The sequence below is a fragment of the Podarcis raffonei genome, chromosome 15 (assembly GCF_027172205.1).
Source record: "Podarcis raffonei isolate rPodRaf1 chromosome 15, rPodRaf1.pri, whole genome shotgun sequence".
Classification (NCBI taxonomy): domain Eukaryota; kingdom Metazoa; phylum Chordata; class Lepidosauria; order Squamata; family Lacertidae; genus Podarcis; species Podarcis raffonei.
Window position 1 is genome coordinate 7,607,973 of NC_070616.1, and position 26,053 is coordinate 7,634,025.

A 26,053-nucleotide genomic window follows, 5' to 3' on the forward strand; every position below is an offset into this window, starting at 1 on the left:
ATGAAGAAAAGGTCCTAAATTGCATTTCTAGGACTTGCTTTCTTCATCAAGGGTAGTAATTTGACAAGGAGAGGAAATTTAGGCTTCTTTCACAGGCTTGGCCTGGGATTCTGATTTAAGTTTTTGAGAAGCTGCAAGGGGAACAGAAAACTTATTTCTGATCATTTGGAGAGTGGGTAGCTGTGTGTGGAGTGTCTGTAATAATAAAAATCAGTTTGTTGACACCAAAGGCACACGAGCATATTTTTAGCTGAGATATAGGAGGCCGTTGGGCATTTTGCAAGCGCATAACCCAACAAGTAACACACTCATAATTCACTAATGTTTGCTGAATGACAGGGTTAAGTGGCTGCTATTCCCGGCCTCCCACCACACTAATGTATTCCAGACCTGCTCTCCTTCTCCTGGATGGAAGTCAAATTGTTGCCTGCCTGCCTTGATACAGCAGCAGCCTTCCACCGCGAATAAGCCCCACTTCCTAAATGATTTTCATTTGTTTTTCTAATCTAATTTTTCCCTCGGCACCTCACTAATCATCAGTCCCATTAAGGCTTTGATGGGTTGACTGCTTTCCAGAGACGAGGCCATCCCGTCGTCAGCAGGGCGCTGACCTTCAACCGCAGCAGCCCCAAGTCCATCTTCTCTTGTTAAGCAACCTGAGTGCTGAGGTCTCTCTTTCAGCAATGGAAGAAGTGCCCTTAGAGGGGGCAGAGACCTTTGTGGAGTCTCCACCGTCCCAATTTCCTTTTCCTACCTTGTCGCCATCTAAGGTGAAACTAGGAGCTAGATTATTTCCTTTTTTTAAATGTGAAGTTCCAGCTCATCTGAAAGGCTAGGTATCTTATAACTTTCAATCTTTGATTCATTGAGGGGTTTCTGGTTAGGGGTGTGTAGAGATGAATGGAACTGTCACTTTTCAGTTCTTCATTTTTCTGATCTTAAATTCAGTTCCCAACATTCCTGTCACAATTTGTGATTAAAAATTAATAATACAAGATTCTAATGAAAATTAATCAGAATTTTAGGGTGTGAATTTCTACTAATAAAGACATTTTGGTATGCAGTTTTCCCTTATTTTTTTGCAAAGAAGTTTCTCCTGATATAATGCAATTTTCTATGCTACTGTCATTTATCAGCTAGCACATTGTATATGCTGCCTCCAAAGGATCGGTGGTATATTTTGGGCTGTGCCTAGATATGTCACTGTCACTAGAGCACCCATTCCCAACTAGCTGGTTCATCATCTATGATTCCTGGACAGGGATAGCTTTGTCATGTAGATCCATGCATTGGTAACCTCACATCTAGATTGTAATGCACTATGCGTGGGACTACCCTTGTGCCTGATTTGGTTGCTGTAAAATGCAGCTTTCAAGATACTCAGTGGGGCACCCAGTTTGCTTATATTACATTAGTGTTAAGAGGCAGATTAACTACTGATACAAGCAAAAAGTTTGGTTGTTCACTTCCCCAGTACAGACCAAGCTGAGCAGTAAGAGCTTCTGAGGAAAGTCTGCTGGTCATTCTGCAGCTGATGGATTCTCGCTTGGTAACAACACAAAAGTGGGTCTTCAAAAGTGGCACCCACCCTTGGAATGGCTCCCCCTTCAGCATTTGAGAGGCGGAGATTGGTAATCAGCTTTAAAGCCTCTTAAAGAAGTGTGTGTGTTTGTGTACTACTCAGTTTTATCCATGGTGTATTCATTTTTATTCTGTTTTTTAAAGCAGTGTTTTATATTGATTTTTTATTATATTTTATGCAGTGCTATTTTTCTAGAAAAAGGTGCTGGAACTGACCCTGAACCAGTATACCAGTTTCTGGGTATCACAAGTGGGGAGAGACAGTACAGGTGTGCTCAGATCCTGTTTGCCTGCTTCCCAAAGGCATCTGATTGGCCACTGTGATGCTGCTGGTATAAATAAGGGCTTTTGGTCTGATCCAGCTGCAGGGCTCTCCTTACAGCACTTCTGCCCTCACCTGGCTCCCCACACCTGTTGAATCATTCCCCCTTGGTTTTAGCCCTAGGAATTAATTGCCCCAAGGAGCCACCAGCTGTTATCTTCATGGTGTAGATAACAGTAAGTCAGATGGGAAAGAGCTCCCCATCCCAGTAAAAAAAATACCCCTACCCTTGTGGTGAATGCAAAGTGGTAGTGACGTTCTGCCTGAATTGGGGGCTGAAGCAAACCTTTGTAGACTAATTTCTGATATCACTCTGGATAGAGTGATACTGCATTCCCCCCCCCCATACAAATTTAGAAATACATTGAAGCCTAGTCTGGCAAAGAACTATATGCTATCAGGTCCTTGCGCCTCTTCAGGCAGCTCTAATATTCTTTGTAAAAGAAAAGAGTGATAAGCTTTTTTGAATCAGAGATGCAGAAGGCTGGTTTTTAATAATTAGTACCATGGTGCAGCTCACGAGAGTACAAGCCATGCCAGCCTTTCTCAACTCCCTCAATTTAAAATAGCCAGTAAAAAAAAAAAAAATTAGTCATTTAAAATATGGAAAGCCCCAGTTTCCAAGGCAATTGCATCCGACGGACAGTTAAACACCTCTTGTTAGCCAAAACCATAATGGTCAAGTTGATGCTAGTTGGTGGTGGCTTGATAAATGGTTTGATGCTTTAGTTTTTAAGAGTCCCGGTGACTCTTTTTGCAAGCACCCACCTGGCGGGGACTGTGGAAAATAATCCATGAATCCCTGGGAGCTATGATGTCACACACATCCTTCTGAAGTCTTTCTTGAAACTTTGCCTTTCAGAGTTCTGATGCGCAGGAGACAAGCATGATTAAAAGAATGGGGCATCTAGTTATCAAGAAAAGAACCTTCATGCCAGGTAGGTTTATGTCTCCTCCCTAGCAGATGTGGAAATGCGTAGAACACCTTGTCCGCTGTAACAGAGTAATTAAGAAATGATGATTGACTAACCAGAGCATATGGGCAGCTTTTTGAGATGAATGCAGGTAAGGGAAGTGGAAAAATAGACATTAACAGCTAGGTGTCAAGCGATTAATGCAAATGACACATCATACAACACTGTTCAAAACAGATTTTTTTATTATTTTTTTCTGAGACAAACACATTGATTTTCTGGACCACAGTAGAGGATGGAAACCTTTCACAAACTTATTTATTTGAAAATACAAATATAAAATTATACTTTCCACATCTGTGATGTGAGAGACCCCCATCCATGTAGTATATTTTTACAACAGGGCTTCGGAAAGCCATACACAGAGACCTGAAAGATGCTTGATATATATAGATACACGTATATATATATATGTATGTATATATATATTTATATATGTATATAAAAAGTCACTACCAAAGTTCGCATCAGTTCATACTAAAATATAAAAGGAAGGGGCTAGGCCTGGCCACTGTGTCATTGTTGATTAAGTACATTTAGAACCACCTGAAAATGCTGAGACTTTGCATTGGATTTACTGATGGAATTCAAAACATGTACAACATATACAGTGAGATTATTTTGCTATCACTAGAATTCAATTGACACTCACATCCCACACATGTGTGGTGGTGTTGGCATATGTACAAACACAGGTTATTCTATAGCACGGGTGACTTCTTTTTTTGTTTGTTTGTTTTTGTCTGAAACAAAATTCTATCAAGACAATACATTCTGATTGTTTGGTAACTGGCAAACAGATCACTTTGATTTTGAATTCCTTTTATTTTTTGGTAATTTTTTTTATTACAGTATTAAAGTATTGCTTAGCTTGCAGAATCTCATGTAGTGCTTGCACACAGTGAGAAAATGGATTGGAATTAGATTCTGCGCACTTTATGAAACTCTACAGTGTATTGATGCAGATTTTTTGGGAATCTGCCAGTGTGTCTAAGGCCCCCTGTCACTCAAAACATAGTTAGACTAGCTTCAGTTTGCTCTTCCAACCATTTTGCTTTTCAGAAAAAAACCCAAAACAAAACAAAAAGGAAACCTTTCAAAACAAATACACCCAAGAGTAAAAAATAAGTAGTTAGTGTTTTTTTTTTGTAAACAATTTCATATGCAATATATATATTACACAACCATGGCTGACCTTCAAGAAAAAAATGTAGGAAAACTATATTGCTTTAGTTTTGTTTTATGTTGCATTGAATTAGATGGCAAATGAAACAGGGTGGTTTGGTGGCTGGAGTCCCTAGCCCTCATTCACACTCAAGATTGAAAGAATCGTACAGGGTTAATAGCTGGGTGATGGAGAAGAGAAAATTAAAAAAAGTCTGTACACCTTTCAGGTCATTATTATTTACCAACAATTACCCAATGATTCAACTAGCCTAGCAAGATGTGTAACATTCATCAGCTTGTGTATATACTGCTGTACAAGGGGAAAAAAATTACAGCAACAGAGCCATGCTACCTTAAAGTCCAAGCTACAAATTCAAATTAAAATGAACATTATGTAGAATAGGAAACAAAAAAGGGACAGGTTGCTCTTCATTTTAATCAAGTTAAGATTGGATGGGTGTGTTTTGTTTCCCCTCTCCCCACCTTCGGCGGGAGGAGAAACAGGCAATGTGAATTAAAAACTCCCAATATCCCATGAATGAAATTCTGGCCCTCTGTTCAAGTCAGTAGCAAAAAAGAAAAGTATGCCAGGATTTCATGCCAAGCTCTTTCCAAACTTTTAGATCAATTTTGACATCCAAACGCCACGGAAACAAGCAGAGAATTTCTCATAGAGTTTCCTGGTCTCTGGTTTTCACAAGATTGTTTTTAAAAATTAACTTTTAACTTGAGGCACAAAGCAGCATTTTCCAATGCTTTCTCCATGGAGGTGTGTAAAGAATCCACCACAGTACTTGAGTGGTGCTTTTCAATCCCTGTTTACACCATTCTGCTCCTACATTTTGGTTTTTGCTAACTCCAAGGCATTGTTTGGAAGGGGAAGTTTGGAACAAAATGATGAGATGCTGAAGATGGGGCTTGTTGCCTGCTCACCTTGACTAAAATAAAGATGCAGCTGAGCCTTCTGTGCTAAAATTAATTGTTTTTAAAAACAAACAAACGAACCCAAATCCTTTGAAACAGATTTCTAGATGAGTGAGGGAACTAAAATGAACCTTAGCCTAGGAAGCCACTTCAGAAACATACCAGGTTCCACACAAGTTGTGCTATGGGCCACTGGGGCTTTTCAAAAGGTATAGAAACATCTAAAACATATTCACACAGGTTATCAATTTTTTTCTTCTGAGCATTCTTTTTTAAAAAAATATTTTTTCTCTTAGTAAAATCATTTTATTATACCATGCCTCCCTCTTTTTTATTTTAAAAAATAAATTAAAAAAATCCAGTTTTGCATATCTAGCGTTAGCATTTAAGGTAGTATGGCACACCCTCTTTATAAAAGTCAAAGGGTGGGGGAATCTATAAAATGCCGCAGCAGTTTTGCTAGCATTTTTTTCCTTCTTCTTCTTCTTTTTTTTTTTTAACATTGTGAGACCTTTGGTTAGTTGAAACCACATGAGATCAGCAGAAAGAAAAAAACACAAAAAGAAAATTTAAGTTTTAAAAAAACACCTGCCCAAAATTATTAGCATTTCGTTTTGTCTTAAATAAGAGAAAGTTCTATCCTTACTGGTCCTAAATCTGAATAACTACATCTATGTATTTAACCTTAATTACGATACAACTACCAATATGTACTAGAAGAGGAAGAAAGAGAAGAAAAGAGAAGGGGTTGGGGGTTGTCACTACACTAGCATCAGGACAGCACTCTTACAAGATAGTCATTTTTATACATTATTAACATACAACAATGATCAAATAATCTGCTATGAGGTGACAGGGAATGAATGACGAGGAGGAACACATGGTAGTATACAGTACAGGCACACGCTCCCGGGAACTCCTGACAGGAAAGCTCCATTGAAATGAATGGGAGCTGCGCAGAGCTCCTGGGAGGGAGAACTCGACATCATTTGAAAGGAGCCTTCAGAGAAGTCGTCCCTGATAGGTGGTACTCTGATGTCATCTACATTGATTAAAGAGTAATAAAAAAAAATTCCCTGACTTTTTTTTTTTTACACACTTGACTCTCAGGGAATTTGGTTTGCAGTTAATTACTTTTCTTTCTTTATTATTATTAATAGTATTATTATTATTTAGTGTACTACTTGATCAAGTCTCAATTTTAAAAAGCGTCCAGCATTCTGGCTTTTAAACCTGGTTGTTTTGAAATAAGAAAATAATAATAATAATAATACAACCAAAGACATTACACAACCAACCAACAAACAAAAAAAACAACAACCCAAAACCAACAACAAACAAAGAAACCCATGTTTTTTGTTGTTTAAAAACAAGACCCTCCCCCCTCCTTACGGTTAGCATTATGGTGCCTCGGTGAGTGTTCAAAGATGCTTTGCTCTAACTTGTCTATTGAACAACTATGTTAGCCTACTTGTTAGTAAAGTTTTACAAAAATAGGAGCGCAGCAGCTTTTTTTTCTCTTAACAAATGTCGCATTCAGTGTCTTATTCTGGCTGTACCTAGAGTACCAAATTTATAAACGTAACAATTTAAAAAAATATTAATAAACCTTGTCAATATTAATGTTAAAAAAAAGAATATATCCACACTATAGTTATGCTTGTAATATCACCTACTGTGTTGTACTTCGAGTTGCTGTTGCTGGCCTATTTGACCCATATTTAAAAAATTAAATTAAAAAATATCCTTCATAAGACTCCTCCCCAGCAGAGGACCATATATATAACAGCCAAACATTAAACATGTGCAAATTGGAAATTGTCAGTTTTTCCCTACCAGTCACAGTGCAATGATGTTTTTTATACATTTTTTTTTTCAAATCTGTTTTCATCTACAATAAATTAAATCTTCTCTTGCGTCTAGGGTGATAAACTTGTAGCACTGAGGTATTCAGAACAATATTTTCTTTTTTTAAAAAACAAAACAAAACTTTGCTTTCCCTAATTTGTTAATATAGGAAAGAATGGATGAGGTGAGAAGATGCAAGGCTTAATTTGCACCCCCTGCCCACAGCGTGGGAGCTTCCAAGTGGACTCGCTTGGCCAGAGAGCTATAGAAGGCGTCAGGGTGGCTGAAATGGATGGACAGTCAGTCAGGTGATCTAAAGAATGGTTAAAAAAAGTGTGCTTGGATTTTTAAATACCGTCTTAAATATTATATTTGTAGCTTTTTCAATCTTGGGAAAAGCAGTTTTTTTTCCTTCTTAACTTAAAAATGTAACTAGACTGTTACTTTATAAGCTGTGCACAGATGTCTAGTTAATATGCTGGTATGACGCTAGTACAGTTATAAGGTCTAACACCTACAGAGCAAGCTAAACAGTGTTGATCTAACTGCTATGGGCCAGCTCTGGCAGTCGATCTCAAACGTTTAAAAATGTCAGGGTGCAACCCACTGGGAGCTTTGCCGTTCCGTGTGCTGGCGAGATGAATGGGAGCCAGGAAGGGCAGTTCCCTGCCCTTGGGCCTCTTCTGTTCACGTCAAAGCACTTGCGGAAGAGAAGCTTCCAGCAGATCGGCCCCCCCTAATCTTAGCCTTTTTCTTCCGTTCAGTACAGAAACTGCCTTAGTCTGACTCCATCACAAAAATATTATGCATTTCTCTTTTTTAATAGTTTATATGTAAGTTAATGGAATTGTATTTACAGTATTATTATTTTTTCAGAAATCACAATTTCAAAAAACCTTATATCGCCTCTTTTTCAACAAAAAAAAAATGCACTTATAGAAAAAGGACGCACAAAAAACTTTGTAGTCCTTGCCTTATTGCCGAAAATAGATATAATTAGGTTAACTAATACAAAGAACTGCTAGAGATCTTGTTACTGAGCCAGCCTCCCATTCCCTATACAGCATAAATAGAATATGTCCGCTCACTTGTCTTGCTTGCTCTACTTCTAAATTCAGTGTGTGCTAAATTCCACCTGAAAAAAGTTTTTTAGCTTCAGAATTGGTACCAGTCAACTGAGAATCGTGTTACCACTTCAGCTTCTTTTAAGCGACGAAAGTACATAAAACAAAATAAAGAGGTGGGAGGTTATTAAAAAGCAAAGCAAAAAAAAAAAAATCCTCGTAATATATAAACAGTTATATTATGGTTAGGCTTTTTCTAAATACACAAAGTAGTAGGTCTACGTGACTACAAGCCTATGTCAAAATACTACAAAAGAGTGATTAAAATAGATTTCAAAGGGGAAAAAACATCAAGAAAAATAATAAAATGAACAAAATGGATTATATATATATACACATATTCTTTTCTTTAAAAAGCTGTTGTTCTATATAGTACAGCAGGTTCGTGAGATGATAGAGATTGTGGACAACCCAAGTCCGCTGAATGCCACCTCCAGTTTGTGTGGGTTATTGGTGATGATGCAATGCTCAAAGTCTGATTGATGATGTATCACCTAAACATGGAACCATTCAGAAACTTCGCCCTGTCTTGCCTGGACATCCAGATATACTCTACAGTGCGTTTTTTGAAAAGGAAAGAGAGAGAGAGAGAGTGTGTGTGAATAGATAAAAACAGCAACAATTATAGCCAACACTTCATAGACATGTTACTAGTTCTAGGGGCCTTTTTATGGTCACACGTTGAATGTGGTGTACCTGGGGTGTCACATTTGTTTCCCAACAGGCCACCATACGTTTGTGTTAAAGGGCGAGGGACTTATGCATGTTGATATCCAGAGCTGTGTGTAACCAACCGTGTTAAGAGTATCAAAAAGCTGCACCACATCAGCTCAAGTTCAGAAACAGGGAAAGTGGAATTCTGGTGCTTACATACACTATGCAATTATGTCATATGCCTCCTTATTCTGTGATTCACAGGGAGCTATTCAGCGTGCACGAGTCCCCTCCCCTGACTGGTGGAAAGCAGATTTAGCCTCCCCACACCCAACTTCTGCACGGCTTCCAGGTATAAGGTTAGAATTTAATCTTTTTTCTTTTTCTTTTTTTAAAGAAAGCTGAAATTCTTAGGGAATCTGATTTCGGTGGCTAATATCAATTTCTCCAGCTTTCTGCCGCTCTAGTGGCACCGCAGCATACACATAGAGTCTATTATTCATGTGGTAACTGCACCTATCTGCCGAGAAACGTGATAGGGAAAGAGGAACTGGGGTGATTGAGACTCTTAGGCAAATGACCTACAAGGGGAGCTAAGATGGTAACTTACACATAATATGAATTACCCTTAAAACAGAAACAGGCAGGGAGCTAATGCTGTAAACAGGGACTCTCTGCTTCTAGGTCCATGCAAAAAAACCAGGGTGTTAAGTGCCAGGGATGTTAATATTGACAATAACTTGGTCCTAGAGCCATAGCTCAGTGGCAGAACACATGCTTTGTATGCAGAAGGTCTCAGGTTCAACTTCTGACATCTCCAGGTAAGGAGAACCCTGAAACCCTGAAAAACTGCTGCCAACCCGTGTAGATAGCACTGAGCCATATGGTCCAATGTGTCTGACTCAGTATAAGGCGCCTCCCTATGTTCCAAGTGTTGTCTTCCTTTTAAGGTCGTGCGCTGTGGAGCCACAAGGTCCTCAAAATTAGAGTTCAAGGCAAACCCTTTAAAATTTTTATAGGTTGGAGTTACTTGTGAGTGAGAAGAACTTCTGTTTCCTTGGTGTTCTTGGAAGGAAGTCATGTGTCTGAGATGGCTCCTCCTACTGCGTCTTGCCCCAAAAGAGTTTTTCTTCATACCATCCTTATGGGCTTTGGAGTCATCATCCCTGTTGGCCAGCTCCTCCACCCACAACCTGCCCCTGCATGTTTATCATGGATTCCTGGGGGATCTACTGCTGGTGCATTCAGCTTTCCCATCACCTTAGGCAGGAAGTAGTGTCACTTGTTGACTAGTCTGTGTGATGGTTTATGTTTCCTGGTATGCCCCATTCAGCTTTTCCTAACTCTTGAACATGGAGAGTGATGCATGGCCATGCAGTGCCGCTGGTCTGGAAAGGCAGCTTTTGGCTTCTTACAGCAGTTCCAGGAGCCTCCTTGCTTTGACCTCTCTGGAGAGGGAGCACTCAAGAGAGCCTCTGCCCTAGGCATTCTGACTTCCTGCTGTATGCCTTCTTGAACAAGCTGGCCTTGCTGGTTCCATGCCTTATGGAATGTGCCACTAAGATGGACCACTTGTGTCCAGAAGATGGAGAATAGGAAAGAGGAGGGAGAAGAGGAAGAGGGCAGAAGGAATGCTGACTTAGTGCATCATTCTTCCTTCAATGGGACTTATGTACTTATTTACCCCTTTCCAGTCCTGGACAGGGGGGCTGCAATGGTAGGGAAGGGCCTGTTGCTGGTGTGGACCTGGCAGAATTCCTTTTCCCCAGACAAACGCAGTATTGAGAGGACTTAACCCCCTCCACTGACAGTTCACTTGCAGCCCAGGGCTTTAGCCTTCCTTGGACGTGGCTTGGAGGGCTATCCTGTTCACCTGCTTCAGAGGCCTCTGGTTCTTAAAACACGTTTCCCTTTGAGGGTGACTTTGCCCTGCTGTGGGGTTTGGCTGCTGATGCCAGCCAAGGCTGAGATGCGGGTGGGGAGAGATCCAAATGGGCTCTGCAGGCTTCTCCATCACCTCAGTGAATCTCATGGTGCCTGCTTGCTGTGATGAGCAATTGCGCCAACCCTCTCAGCCATCTGGGCACAATGTTCTCCACCGTCCCACTTGGGGCTCCTCTCTTTCTCTACCTCCTCCTCTTCCATGCAATTGTGCCAGTGTGAACCACAAACCTCCTGTGCTACAGGAGCAGCCTCCCAAATGCCCCCAGTTTCTAACAGCAGATGGGGAATGAAAGGGGAGGCAGGGGGAGAGAGAAACACACAGAAGAAGAAAATACAGAAGACAAGCTAGGAGCTCAAGTTGATCCCAACCATCCAGCTCATGAGGCAGGGAGGTCTGGTGAGAAGGATGTTCCCTCCCCCTGGTAGTCTCATCTACTTGGGACCATAATTGGATCCAGCCAGAGGGAGGAGCCATCCCAGACACATGGCTGCTCTCCAGGAACCTGTGGGGGAACTTCATTTACACATTTTTTAGAAAAGTAAGAGATGTGCTTGGCAAACAACTTGGATGAAAAAGCATGCCGATAGTTGATGTAAAGTCTTCCTTTTTCTGAAACAGGCCCTCTTCACAGGACTTCAAAACCAAGTATGAAGGTGAACCTGTGCTCTTTGATGGAGGTGGTGGTGGGTGCATTGAAGGGCAAAAATAAAGAGTGTGACATGACAAGGGTAGAGAGAGTGGCGTGCAACTAAGCGCCATGGTGGAGTTAAGAAAGAGGCATGCTGCATTTGTAATAATGACTTGGATATGGAAGTGATTGTTATTGAATCCCACTGGTACCTAGTTTTTTATTTTTCTTACTGGCTTCAGCCAATATAATCAGTGAGAATGAGACAACTAAATAACGCGTGTTCACACTGCCTCTCTAAAAATTAACTTCATGTTTCTATCCACCAAGCTCTTTATTCATTCTACTTGGCCTGGTGCCAGAAGGGATACCTTCTCCCAACACACCTGAAATCAGGCCTCACATATCAAGAAGTTCCCTAGAAGACGTTCTCAGAGCAAGGCCCTGGGTTTAAGGCAGCAAAAGTCATTTGTGGCAAAGTCCTACTTGAAAACAACAGAGCGAAACTTGAGTCACAGCTAACTCAAATCATGCTGGTGTCAGTAGGAATTAGCCATGGCTAGTTTTTTTTTGCCAGTTTGTGCCCACTCAGCTATCAGGCTCTGGGTCTGTTTCAAGCAAGGCCTCTCTCTGGAAACGTCTTGAGTAGCTTGGCTTTTCCAATAGGCTTATGGGAAGCTGTCAGACAAGGCAGCTGCAGTGGATGGAGGTAGCACAGCCTGACACCTCTGAGCTTCTGATCCCCAAGCTTCTTTCCTTCTTAGTGGTCTTGGTGTTTAGGGGGAGATGTGAAAAATACAGGTTGGAGAGGAAGCTATGAACCAGTAAATCCTGGTTCAAAGCTTAGCTCAGCCATGAACTGAGCTATGCTAGTACCTCTGCCTCAACTCCGATCTGCAGCTCTTCCTACCTACCTACCAGGCAGGGCTGTTGTGAGAATTACTGAAATGTTGTGTGCGAAGGACTTCACTGGACTCCAATGTTAAGCATAAAAATAATGATTGGCAGAAGTATGTGGACCAAATGGTACAACCTTTCTGTAATTGGGAACAGGTTAGGAAAGGCTATCCAGGGCCCGTTATTGCCTGAAGATGTGTGTTTGTGTGGTTGTCAAGAAGAAACAAGGATTGCCGCAAAAGGTATTCTCAACAAGGCTCACAGAGGACTAGATGTCTCTGAAGCTACAGCAGAAGATACCTAGTGGAGCGAAGAAAACATGGCACACAAATTACAGAGATGCTCTTCATTTGAAATGGGCTTATTTCAGCCACTGCTTATTGCCTTGTTAATGGCGGTTACAGCGCTCATGTGGGTACTGGGTGAATTAATGCTGTATGGTTACCTGGTTAACACTTGTTAGCACCAAAACACCATTTTTAATTGCTCATGTAGTGTTTTTTTCTGTGAGTAGCAAGACTGCATTTGAACCTGGTTGCTATTAGTAACTTTAACATAATAAGCAAGCAACCGTTAATGGCACCAGTTTGAGACCCTGATTCACCTAGAATGGTGTCCTGGTTTTCTTTTTGTTGTATCTCACTGCCAGTCACTGAGATCATACTCCATAGAAACACATGTAACTGCTTTATACTGAGTCAGACCATTGGTGCATCCACCTCAGGCAGCAGCTCCCCAGGATTTTAGGTGGGCAATTATTTCCCAGCCCTACCTGGAGATGGAACTAGGAACCATTTGCTTGCAGGGCAGATGCCTGACCACTGAATTATGTTCTAAAGGTTAGTGACGAGTACAGAATTTATTTATTTCAGTACATGTATACCCTGTCTTTCTTCCACCATAGAGCTCAAGCTGGCATATATGGGATTCTCAGGCACTAACCAGACTCAGACCTGCTTAGTTTCAGCAAGGTATCTTTATCGCATGCCCTCAAATCACACTCTGGGTATGAAGGAGCAACTCAGCCTTCATTAAGTGATGCAGAGCATGCTGCCCGATGAGAATCATGGAGCATTGTTATATGTTTTGCAAGGGGGTTGTGTGTGAAACAGATGCAACTCAAATGCCTTAGCATCCTTGAGAACCTTTTTAAGAACTCATTTGTTCATGGTCGAAAAACCTTGGGTCACTTAAAACCACACCACCATATACTTATTCACCCCTCTGACATTCATAAAGCCTTTCACAAGCATCATGCCAAATTCTCCTAATTTCAGCAATCATTATTTTAATTCCATGCATTGATTTGGAATTTAGAAGGCATGCAATTAGCAGCAAAATAAAGCATTTTACCACATTTAGATATATATGTATATAAGCTGGTCATGGACTGTTTTCTAGGAGTTGTTTTTACTCTTTAGACTAAATATTTATAATTTGATATGCAAAGACCCCACATTGGGGGTGGTCAGTTGAAGGGTAGGAAACAGGCAGGGATCCAGATAGGACATTAGTAAGTGGATAGTTTTAATGTGAGGTAGCTGTTCTGAAAGTACTAGCAGTCCTTATTGTGCTACGGGATTTGACATAGCACTTAGAGGTGGATTTGAAGCAGTGAAGCACTGCACTTTTGAATGCTGCTTTTTCCACAAGTCTCTAGTCCACATTAATGGTACTTATTAAAAAAAATGCTCAGAGAAGGTTGAGGATTCCTCAACAGCTCTTTGTATCTGAATAAACAAATCGATCGCATAAAAATGAAATTAATGTAAAGACACTTAGCAAAATTTGCTCAGGATCCCTTTCCACTTTCCATCCCAGAAAACTGAATAATAATAATAATAATAATAATAATAATAATAATAATAATAGTAATAATCTTACAAGGAAAAAAGGATTTAAAGACAGGAAGAAAGAAAAGTGTAAGAATGTAAAAAAAATGACAAAATATAAGGGACATAGTTGAAAATATAAATGCTATATACTGGAATACCTCTGAGTGAGATGGCAACCAACCCTGTGTAACGTTTCAATGGTATCCATTTGTAAAAGCCGTTGCAATCAAAGGCCCCTAAAATTGTACAATTGTTAATGTCATCAGTGTGATACATGGGAAGAGATTGTGATTTTTATTTATTTTTTGCATGGATTTATCAAAAGTCTCAAGTGTGTGTGGTGCCAGCATGAATATTTAGAAAAGCTGCAATCTAGTCCTGCTAACATCTCTGTGGATTCAATTCTAGGGATATTTTTCCAAGATCACATCTGAAAAGTAAATTTCTTAAGCTGCTGTTAGTAAATGGATGGCGTGAAAGGTATTAAAAAGGCAGCTACTTTCTGTAGAATGTTATTGAACGTAAAATTAAAGAGCCAGCTGTGTGCAGGCACACACAAAATAATTTTAAAGGCCACATTAGTGCAGACAAAGCACAATGCTGAGTGCTGTATTATTCTTTGGAAGCCAGGCTGCTGCAAAAGGTCAACAGCGCACACGTTTTCAAGAACAACCCGATCTTTTCTTTCTTTAGGCGAAAAATGGAAATGAGGGGTGTTGCAAAGTGGTGATAGATGGCAGTTTAGATTGATGTAGGTCTTAACAGAATAATAATCTGTCTTTCACTGTACAGCTGATCCAATGGGATTTTGCAAGTTACCCAGCTGACATTACAAGGGGAATGGAATTAAAACAAAAACCATACATGTCTGGGTGTTAACTTTTTTAACGCAGTAAAACACTTTTGGAACTTTGTCTGCACTTTGGGTTATTTAGGATATAGCTCCAGATACAAGAAAATGGACAGGAATAATCCGTTTGGCTTAAAATAATTTGGTTAACTGGTCACTAAACAGCATCAGACATTCATGCTAACACACACAATTGAACACAGTAGAATTGAGATGGGGGGAGGGGGGGACTTGCATGCAAATTTGTTGAGCAAAATTTCCACTCGAAAATTAGTAATTTTCCGCTTCCAAATTAATAATCACACCACATTAATACTAAAACATCTTGTATTCACTTGAGGAAAAAAATACGTTAAAAACTTGCTAACATTTTTGCAGATGAACAGATTTAAAGCAACAACTTCAGTTCTTTATAAATTGGATTCACATAACCATTCCTCCACCCACACACTATGCAAGCTTTTTCCACCTTCCAAAAACGGATTAGATCTTAAAACTGAATACGAAATAATGGCACAGCAAGAAGCCCCTGTTCTGGTGATGTGAATCCATTCACTCATAAGTAGCTGGTAAGGTGCAGAGCAAGGCAACTTTCCATGCTAAGTGTTATTATATCAGTAGTTCATTTCTAGCCCAGCTAAAATTTAAAAAAGTGATACAGGCCATTCCTTGCTTCCTGTTTTAAGGTTATAGGAGTCTTCCTGCAAATTGCTCCTATGCATATTCATAAATCTACTTTTGACAAAGGGTTAGGGTGCAAGGAGCTGCTCCCAGATTCTTGGGAGCATGAGCAGAGTTATCAACCTTTATAACTTTTGGGATATGGAAGTTGCTTGGAGGAGTACAGATAGATCTCATCTTACACTGATTTTACATACGTGATTCCAGCGTTACACAGATCACAGAAAAAAATTTAAAATAAGGAGGGATGGGAGATCAGGGAAAACCCCCAGGAAGGCCGTCTAAGGTTATGCAACGGCTCCTGTGAGATCTCACGGGAGCCCTCCAGGGTTGGGGGGGGGGGCAAGGTCCACTCAGTGATGACTTTAGACAGGGAGGGATGGTTGTGCAGAGCTGTTCCGGGGATCGTTCTGCCTTTGTGCAATTTTCCTTATATGCACAATAGCCGGAATATAACATGTAAGTGGAGATCTACCTGTACTTTAGTACTTTTACTCAAAATTAGCTCATGTGAGCATTTTTGTGGGGGTGGGGTGGGGTGGCTTATAGCCAGAAAAAAACGTGAGCACACCTTTGGAAATTAAGCACTCCTGTTTTTGTAGGATTGTGGCATTTGTTATCTTTCAGCTGCTTGAGTGGGAGCACTAAAGTGAGATCTCTCACCTGGGTAAGATTGCTATGAAAAAAACTTAACAGGTTTCCTTAAACAGAAGCACACACACATTGCTAAAATAAAAAAAGACACTTGGTGTGCTGTGCAGGTTGATGGATCAGAGGAAACCTCCCCCCCTTCCTTTACAGAAATAAATACACAGTGCAACTTCTGTCAAATGGACACCTCTCAGCAGCTGATGTTTATCTGGAATAACGGAGCACAATGCAAGTCCAGTATCTGGCAAAATATCTGAATATGTGGTCTGGCTGAATGAAGTTTTATTGTACCTTGCAAGGGAAGTGTAACGGTTTGCTGTTACAATCAAAAGAAAGTGAAGCTTCAGATATATGGAATCCATAGAGGATGCCGGGGCAAAGGCAGAGCCACACAAATAGATTCAATTTAGCTTCTAATACACGTGACAGGCAGGAGTCCTGGCTTTGTGTGGCTTTGAAGGCCTATTTAGAAAGTGGAGTAGCAGCTTCTATAACAGGAGCCTACCCTGACAGCAGTGGGAGGGACTGCACTCGTTGGCAGCTAACTCTGCTCATTTCAGAGCCCAGGACACGTTAGGAGGAGAAACGGGGAAACAAAGAGGACTACTTACAGCAATTCCATGCCCAAAGCCGGAGCCAGGCTGGGGGCTGGCAGCACTTATGTAGTTACCAACACCGGAGTCTTGACTGGCTGTACCGTAGAGGTCTGCAACGGGACCCGGGCTGTTCGCCCCTGGGAATCCTCCGGGCCGGGCTGGGTTGGAGCCTGCCGGGGAAGCGGGTGCGCCAAAATTCGGTTGAGCACTGTAGCTATTCAAGACTGGTGTGCAGAGAATAAAGCTGGGTATGAGGCCAGAAGCCGAGCATGCACAGTTATTACAAAGCCAAACACTAAAAAAAGAAAAGAAAACAGCCTAGGTCCAACTTCTAACACTTAACCAAGGCCATGCGATAGGAGAGCAAGTACTCAATAATAGTCAGCCCATACTACTAAGAAGCTTGGAGCTCCAAATATATAGAAATATGTATAAAGAGAGAAGGAAAAAAAAAACCATTCAACACACTACTGCAACCAGAGACGGTAGGTGCTCAGTTTCACCAAATTATCACAAAAATATATATTTTTCAACATCTGATTTGATGCTCATGCAGTAGTAAAACGAGTTTTCTAGATCTGGGCACGTCGAGACAGCATTCACATCCCATGCAAACTACAAAGGAACTAGTTTTAGACTACACATTGTGTTAATATTGATATTAAATGTTGATAAGCAAAGAAAGAAAACCGTTTTTTGGATCCACTGAAAACTTTCAGATGAAATATATGTCCTGTCCACCCACCCACTTTTTAGCTCTCAAGGTACATGAAGATTGGGAGGTTTGAAATGCTTTTCTTTAAAACAAACAAACAAACAAACAAACAAACAAACAAATGATATGCAATGGAACATTTGGGGTGTTTTAGGTACCAGAGGAGGGTTGGTTTCCCTTTCCTCCTCCCCTAATAATGAGTGTCTGTCTCCATCTCCAAAACTATTATTTGGGCACTACCGGAATGCACAAAGAAATGAGTAGCTAGAAGCAGAAACAATCCTATAATCTTAATTATTTCCAGAGAGGGAAGGAGGGAGGGAAAAATGTAAATAGTAATAGGGAAGTCAGCTCCTTTAGCTGAAAGCACGATGCATTTCTTTTTGTCAACTATTTGGTAGAAAAAGTGAAATTAGCAGATTTAGTGGAGGAGGAGGAGAAAGACCCAACCATAAGTAGTATGCTACAAAGAGAGAGAACTGCCAGCTTTATGCTTTGAGACCATCCACCTGCCTTCATGACTATATCAAGGCAAGCAGTGCTATTTCTTGAGCTGATCATTCTTGACCTTTTAAAATCTATTGCTTAATTATACTGAACAAGATGCTCTCAAATAGCTCTGACTATAATGCAAACCTAGAAAATGATGTTCCAGGAAGGCTGTTATTAAATAAACCTTTGCTGTTATTGGTCTATTTGCATTGTCTAGAGATGTTTGATATGTAAAATAATTGGTGGAAGTATCTGAAAAATGCTTTTAAAGAAAAAAAGAGAAAGAAACAGGATTAAATAGCAAAAAGACACAGGGCCTGCCCTCTCTGACAACGAACTACAGAGCACCGTTCCCTCTATACATCTAGGCAGAGTGAAATGGGAAGTTGCAAAGCCTTTACCATAGCTTTGAATCTTTCAGCCCACCAAAGATGCAAGCTTGTAAGTTTCCCCAGAGGTCAAAATGCCATGTTGCCTGGAGGTATAGTTGGGAATCCTGCCTCCCCTTTCCCAAGCTGGGAGAAAAAAACTATCTGGGAGTAATATGCCGCTGGGCATTTCACATTAGTTTTCTTTCTGCATCTTGCTAGATTCCACACTTTTGAGGAAAACAGCTGTTTGTCTATTTACAGAAAACTCCACAACATTTCCTGGAAAAGAGGGGCTTTCCCCAAAGCCTCACACACCAAAAGGGAATCTTTCCACCTCTAACAAACACCCATACTTAAAAAATAGATAAATTGAAAAACAAATCTGGTACATCTTGAGCAACACAGATCTGCAAAGTCCTAAAATAAAGGCCAGCTGTAAATGTGCAGCCCCTCCCATAGCAAAATATTATAAGTATTAACCTGGCAGAGATAAAATGGGGTCTGTGTGCATGGAGAGAATGCATGAAGCAGTATCCCTAGTGTTTGGCAGGGGGACAGGTGACCACAATCAGGACTGAGGCTGGGGAGAAAGATCTAGGAAAGTAACTGCATTGTGCTGGACTGAAATGGCAAAACAAAGTACTTAAAAAAATATTAAAGATTAAATGTCAAGCTAACATTTGGCGTTCTCACTCATGGAGAAAAACATCCAGCTGAGATATTCAGAGGCCCTTTATTAACTTGCTAGAGCAGACTTTTCTTTTCCAGTTCAGTAAAGTGGATACAGGCCTTGCTGACAGCTCACCAGAAAGCCTCCGTTACCCAGGCTAATAAATGCTTAGGCTTCTGAAGTGAGTGATGCAGAGCCTCCACGTGGAAGTGGCTTTAAATCACGCTAGATGGGGGCTGCCTTCGTGTGAGCCAGAGGTGGCTGTCCTGGTAAGGTGAGGAGTCCTGGCAGGATGGGTGCATCCAAGGGAAGCTCAAAATGGCCACCATGCAGACATGGGCAGGCCTTGGTAATAGGACGCCCTGTGCAAGGCCAGTGGACGCCTTCCCTGCAGCCTTCGCGGTGCCGACTTATGCTGGGCTTGAGAAGGAGGTAAGAGGGCTCTGGCAAGGTCCCAGAGTGCTCCTACCTTCCCAAAGCCCAGTAAGCGCTTGCCTGGCTTTGGGAAGGAGGATGCTAGGACCCTGCCAGAGCCCTCCTCCCTCCTTCCTGAAGCCGGCCAAGCGCTTGCCTGGCTTTGAAAAGGCACCCTCCTTGGCTTGCATGCCTTGTGCAGCTGCAATGCTCACACTGCACTAAATCCGCCTCTGATGTAGAGGCCCTTGCTGGGGAGCTGCCCAGATAGCAAAGGGGTCTCCTTATTTCAATGTGCTTACAAAGAAGCACAGGAGCCTTGAAGGGATATAATAATTTTTAGTTGTCTCAGGATTGTGCACCAAAGGAGCTGCCGTGTGTTTGGGAAGAGGCAACTGATGGAAGAGATGGTCCTGCCTTGAGCAATATGGTTCCCTGACCTCTTCTAACTGTGTTCCTGGTTGCCCACGGTTATCTCCATTGCTCCCTTTTGTGTGTGTTTCCTGCTGGCTCAGGATTCATGGCTAGATACCAAAATGAGTGCATTTCTGAAAAACGGATGCAAAGCTAAACACACAAAACATTCTCAGTAGATAAAAGACAAGCCCCTCCATCTCCACTCAGGTATAAGTAAACCTGTCTGTGGGGACCCAAAGCGCTGAGGGAGGATTGACACACCAGTCAACTGATCTGTCAGATTTGGCAGCCTGACCACCTATTCTTTAATGGTGGTCCAATACTGTAAAAGTATTGCGAAGTAGGAAGTTTCAAGGACTGTTTTTGTCTCAACTGCTTGAATAAATATTCCAGGAATGCCTGCTTTATTTTATGATGCTTCCTTTCTTAGCAACGATAAGGAACAAGGGCTTCTTGCTCCCTTTGCCTATAGTGGTTAAGATTCCATAATTATGATGGTGGAGGAAAAGAAGAAAACAGCTGCTGTTGGAGGGAACACTGCTTACCTAGCACTATTGCATTTAAAAAGGGAGCTTTGGCTTTTTAACTGTACTGTACTGTACTTTGCTTTCTTTCTGTTTTCATTTTCATGCAGTTTTGCAACTGCAGGCCCACCCTCCAATTCTGGGATACAATCCAAATAGAATACCAAGGCTGAAATCCTAAAACTGGGGAGGGGAGGGTGGTGGGCGCCAAAGGCAGCTTATATACCTCATCCAACAACCTGTTGGGCTTTTGCCGGCAGGGAAGGAACGAGGGTGCAGGTTCACTCTTGCTCGCCTATGTCCTTGGCTAGGGTTTTAAACCTTTGTTTAAATCAGTGATTTTCAACCAGGGTGCTGTGGCTCCCTGGGGTGCCTTGAGTGATGGTTAGAGGTGCCCCGGGCAACACAGGCCTCCACCCCTCTTTCCTTCCCTCCCTCCTCTGATGCCCTCTCACATCTCTGCCTCCCAAAGGCTTGCACAGCTGTTTATTGCAGCAGCCCTGGCTATAAGATCCACAGGTGAATGGTGCCTCTTGGAGGCCCCTCTCTTTGGGGTGGGGGGCAGCTTAGAGGCCGGGGGCGGCAGCAGCAGCTGCTCAGAGGACTCCCAAGTAGAGAGGGGAGAGGAGAGGAGGCTGAGGGAACCCTCCACAAGGAAGGGTGTTCCAAAAAGGGTGAGAGGCTGCCAACTCTGCAGGCAGGGGGTGATATAACTGGGTTCCTCAGCCCAATGTTGTGCCACAGAAAGAATGTAGTTGGTTAAGGGAGCCATGGACTCAAAAAGGTTGAAAACCCCTAGCATTGATTCCATTGTTGGGGTTTAATCTTCAGTTTGGGGTGTATCAGAGGACTGGGAAGGCTTTAGATCCAAGCCTTCCCCAGGTCTACACCTTCTCAGCCCTATTGATGTCTGAGCTGCCATATTGGTAGTGCAGAGTTTCCACAGCAGGAAGGGGGAATCCAAAAATGAGATCTCTGTTTCTACTCTCAGAAGCTTCCTAAAGTTCATAGGAATCCTGCCTGGGACCAAAAGATTTTAGGACCTGTGAATTGTTTGCATTTATAGATGCCTTGCCAGGTATCCTAACAAAATTAGATTTTAATAATAATAATAATAATAATAATAATAATAATAATAATAATGGCCTTGTTTCCCTATAACAGTGATCTAATGATTATAGCGTTTGTTGTCATCATAAAAGTTAGTGCTTTGAAAATTCTTGACTGTTATGTGACAGTTAACCAAATCTTTTCTGATCAGTCAAACATTCAACACTACTCAGGGGAAAGGGGGTGTTGCATCACCCACCCACCCCCAGGGTGGGCCTGAATACAGCGCACCAAGCCCACAGGGCCATGTCAACAGTTTAGCCTCAACTGATTGCACACCAGTAGAGATGTACAACTGCACACAAGGCCAAGTTGCATGGAGCAGTATTTTTTCCTTCTCCAAAATGACATCCACTGTCTGCACTCATACCTAGGGAGCACATTTAACTGGTCTCTGCTGTGCTAGTGGAAAGAGCCAAGTAAGCTCACTCTGCCAGGGGAATTCTGGAAGATACCGATAGGGGGAAATGTCCTTCTTAATGGGAACAACAACTGCAAAACAGACAATTTGCAAGAAAGTGTGAGCAAACTTATCAGATTCCAGAGGTTGGGGACTTTTTCTCAGTGTTCTGCCCAACAATTTTGGGCCTAATTGTTTTAGACTGCAGGAGCTTAGGGAACAGGAGCAAGCCCCCGCAGCGCCCCTACACCTTCAGGAACACTTGCCCCCTCCAAGTAGCCTTGCAACCAACCAACTGAATTCACCAGAACATATTGAAATGTATCTTTTCACAGTTGTTAAACACACACACATATGAATGATACTGTTTGTACATTCAGGATTTGCTTGTGAAGTCTGAACAAAGACTGTTGACTATACAAAGTCAAGGGTAATTTCCCATTGTTTGAACATCATTTTGATAGTTCGCTGTGATCGCAGAATTGACTACAGGAGAAATGCAAAGCATAAAAAGCACGCCCACTGGGACATTATCTTGCAAATACACTAGAGGAGTAGAAGATGTCTCGGCTCCTTTTTTGTTCATGACCTACAAAACAGCGAGTTGCAAAAACTTCAGAGGAGCGTTTGGAAAAGCTGTTACAGAGCTGGCAGTCTGCAGTAGACCCAACACATTAGAGAAGACAGGTCTTGGAACTGCCACAGAGAAAAAGCACCTTGCAGAGACTGGCTTTTAATCAGAATATATTGCTGTAATATACTTCTCCAATACAAGCATCCTTGTAAGACTTAAAAAATACTGCGTTAGACGTGAAGTATCAAAAAGGAAGGGAGTACTCATCTGATAATGTATTTCAGAAACAAATCTTAAATAAGCATGGGAGGTGATGGGAAAATCAGAGAACACGCCAAATCTAAAAGCTTAAAAACCTATTTGAAGTGCCAGAGAGAATGTATAACTTGCAGGGTGTAATTTTTTAGCTCAAACTTTCTTATTTAGACTGGACAACAAAAAGTGGGAACCTGCTGCTGTTTTGTTCAGAAGAACACTGAAAATAAAATTAAGGGGTTTTGAAACCAGGCCGAGGGGGGGAGGCAGTGGCACAAAGAGGGATGCGAAAGAGAATCCCTGTGAGAAACAGGTGCAATGGCCTTGATCTGAAGAGGCTGACTGCCTGGAGTCTTTGGGTGTCTGGTGGGGTTCTTTGAGGACTGGGTCTGCACAAACTTGTCCCTTGGGATTACTTGGAGTTCCAGTGTGCAGCCTTCTCGCACTGCTTCTGCCACTGGAAGATTCTTGCCAGATGTCAGGGTCCAGGTTTGGGTTGATGTTTTGAGGGCTGTGGCTATCTGGGCTTGGGGTCTCTAGGTGTGCAACTTGAAGGGAGAGCTGGTCTTGGAGTGAGAAGACCATGTTTCTTTAAACAGACGTCTCATTTCTTTTTTCCCAGAGTGGTGGGCAAAGACTTCTTTTTGTCCTTTGTCTTCACTAACAATGTCTGGGGGATCTCCAAACAACTCCCTGCCTGAGGAAGACACCCTTGCCAGGTTGGCCTTAGATCTGGTGTTGGCTCCCCAGGTCTGGAGCTAGGGATTGGTTTCCTCTTGCCACTACATTATTCCTTTACACAGCATTTATATATTTTGTATTTATATTCAGCCCTTTAACCAAAAAGGCTCTGAGCGGCTTACAAAAAACATCTCGCAATCTGAAAAAAGGAATCACATGAGGGAAAAGCAACAGGAAGGAGGATGGAAAAGCAAGTTGGGTGTGTTCTCTGATGCTATGCTAGTGTGATTTTATAAATATGAAACATATAAAACTAGATACATTTTTTTTCATGCCTTGTTGTATGCATCTGTTATCTTGGGAAACCTGGAATGTATTCATATGTAATATGTGTTTAATATTATACATATAATTATGCATATAATATGTGGCAATTATCTGTAGTTTAAGCAGAACCAGTAAAAAATAACTTGCTTCCCTTCAGGACTGAGGCTGGAATGAGAAAAAAAAAGTGATTTTCAGAAAATTCCATCCCTAAAGTTGACCCTTATGAGTTTAGTTTATGGGTTCTATTTTCAATGCTGGGCAAAAGATGCTGTAGTGAGCAGTCTGGGGTGGGAGGCAGGAAAGAATAAAAAGGAATACTCTTCTACGGATGGATGGCCATTGCACAATGCTTTCTCTTCATCCTCTTAATTTTCAGGTTGCCCAGTATCTTGTGCAAATGAGCAATTTGAGCGGTAACATCCTTGCCATTCAACTTGAGATGAAAACATGATCTCTGCACTGAAAAGCTATGGAATAAGTCAATTCCATTTCGCGGTCATGAAGTTTTATGAAGTACAGGGCAAAGCAATATTTTTGAAACAAGTAAAAACAAAAATGCACAAACAAAAAGTGATGGATTACTATTTTGGGCTCTTTTTAAATTGGGGTCATGCAGGTTGATGACTGCAATGGGAGGGGGAATATAGTGGTAAAAGCAGCTGTAATCTCCAGGTTTATTGGACAGTGGATCTAACCTTCCTGTCAACGCCAGCCTGCAGCTCCCAAATGAGTCTCTGGTGAGAAACTAATAAAGTAGTAAAAGTCTGTTTCCCACCTTCCCCTTCAGACAACAGAACTGGGCCACAAACAGGAACGAGTGTGGGAAGCTCTAATGCCACATTGTGTGCCCATTAACCTAGATTACACACAGAGGTCCAGCAAGTTCACATTCAATTAGGAGCTAAAAATAATGACATGGACTCGCAATCATGCACTTCACGTCGCAGACTCAGTTCCTCCGGCTGCTTAATAGAGAGAACAAGATGAGTGTGAGTCAGCAATAATGCATTGTTCAAAAGCAAACTAGGGGGGGAAAGCCCTACAACCTAAAACGCAGCCCCTTGGGGGGCACATTAGAGAAAGCGATGTATCCAAGCAATGGAAAACAACAGCATCACGCTGATCGAGTCTCCGATGACCAATTTTGTCCAGTTGGGCTACCATAATTCAAAACAAGAGGTGGGAGGAAATAGGATTGAGAGGATCAAAGCAGAAATGGAATGTTTTCAGATGTGAGTGAAGGGGAGAAACTGAAGGGATAGCTTTTTGGCTGAACCCAGAGAAAAGAAGATTGGGAGGGGGCTGGTAAATACTGGGACTGCCATAAAGAGAGAACTATTCCCAGAATCATTTAAGGCCATTTTGCACATTAAACCAAGACAAACCTGAGTCTGGTACTGTGAGCTTTTAACTACAGACCACAGCCAGTCGCCGTACCTGAATAGTACATGTGTTTGCTTCACTTGCACATTACATTTTTTGATGTACACCTAAAACAAATAGCAGGTAGAGTAGCCCTAAGAAATGGCAAGAGATTTAGCTTGTAGAAATCTAAGATACCACCTTCCACATCGCAGGGAAAACAGAGACCACTCACTTAACAGGTTTGTTTAAGCAAGCTAGCAAAACGTCCAGCAGGCTGAATGAAATGATTCTGGATGAGTTGGTGACTACCCTATTATTTCAGGAAGTACTAAAAGGTGCTCAGGAGACTGTCAGTAAAGGAACGCTGTGACACCCCTGCTCCATCTTTTTTACTGAAAGCTCTTTTTTTATGTATCTATAAAAATATCTGTAACTCATGTTTTCTCCAAGGAGCTGGAGGTGGCATCTATCATCCTGTCTCATTTCCACCCCTGTAAGGCAGCATAGCCTGAGGTGGTGACTGGCCTAAGGTCACCCAGTGAGGCCCATGGCTCAGTTGGGGGCAAGGGGAACCTGAGTCCCCAGTCTGTATCCAACATTACAATACACTGAGCCCTGGTTTTCAAAAACGGGACAATTATCACCCAAAGGGCAAATAAGTAAAAGAGCTCAGTGGGGGAGAGTCTTGGAGAAGGGAGTACAGAAGGCAGCACTGATGCCAAGACAAGTGCTTTTTTTCCTGGGAGTACTCAAGGCTACGCAGTACTACTGACACCTTTTTTTCTAGAAGAAAAGCACTGGCACCAAGAAAACTCACTCTGTTCTACCTCACCAGGTGCATATTGAGTCCAAGTTCTAATCCCTCCTTTTCTTTTCTTCTGAGACAGGAGGAAGTTAGGTGGGTATGAAACAAGACTGAGACATATGAAAAGTTATTCTTCCTACAGCACACTGAAGGTGCCACATGTTGCTGTGGATTGTGAAGGCTTACTGCAGTATCAAATCTGGCTGGGGAGGGAGGGGCTCATGCTACTACTACTGTTATTATTTATACCCTGCCC

At 41.8% G+C, this 26,053-nt stretch overlaps 1 protein-coding gene across 27 annotated transcripts in view; it reads right to left on the reverse strand.

Annotated features, from left to right (window-relative positions):
- Positions 1-3,044: 3,044 nt before the first annotated feature.
- The window catches only part of MSI2 (musashi RNA binding protein 2), a 398,612-nt gene continuing 375,603 nt past the window's right edge, over positions 3,045-26,053 (reverse strand). For 19 of the 27 annotated variants that reach the window (XM_053366584.1, XM_053366586.1, XM_053366581.1 and 16 more), the window contains 3 exons: positions 16,693-16,901; positions 14,058-14,135; positions 3,045-8,492 (listed from right to left, as the gene is read on the reverse strand). In XM_053366584.1, the coding sequence (XP_053222559.1) occupies positions 14,094-14,135; positions 16,693-16,901 (251 nt within the window). In that variant the 3' untranslated portion in view covers positions 3,045-8,492; positions 14,058-14,093. The remainder of the gene's footprint in view (positions 8,493-14,057; positions 14,136-16,692; positions 16,902-26,053) is intronic. The other 8 variants (XM_053366592.1, XM_053366582.1, XM_053366589.1 and 5 more) reach the window with 2 other exon arrangements.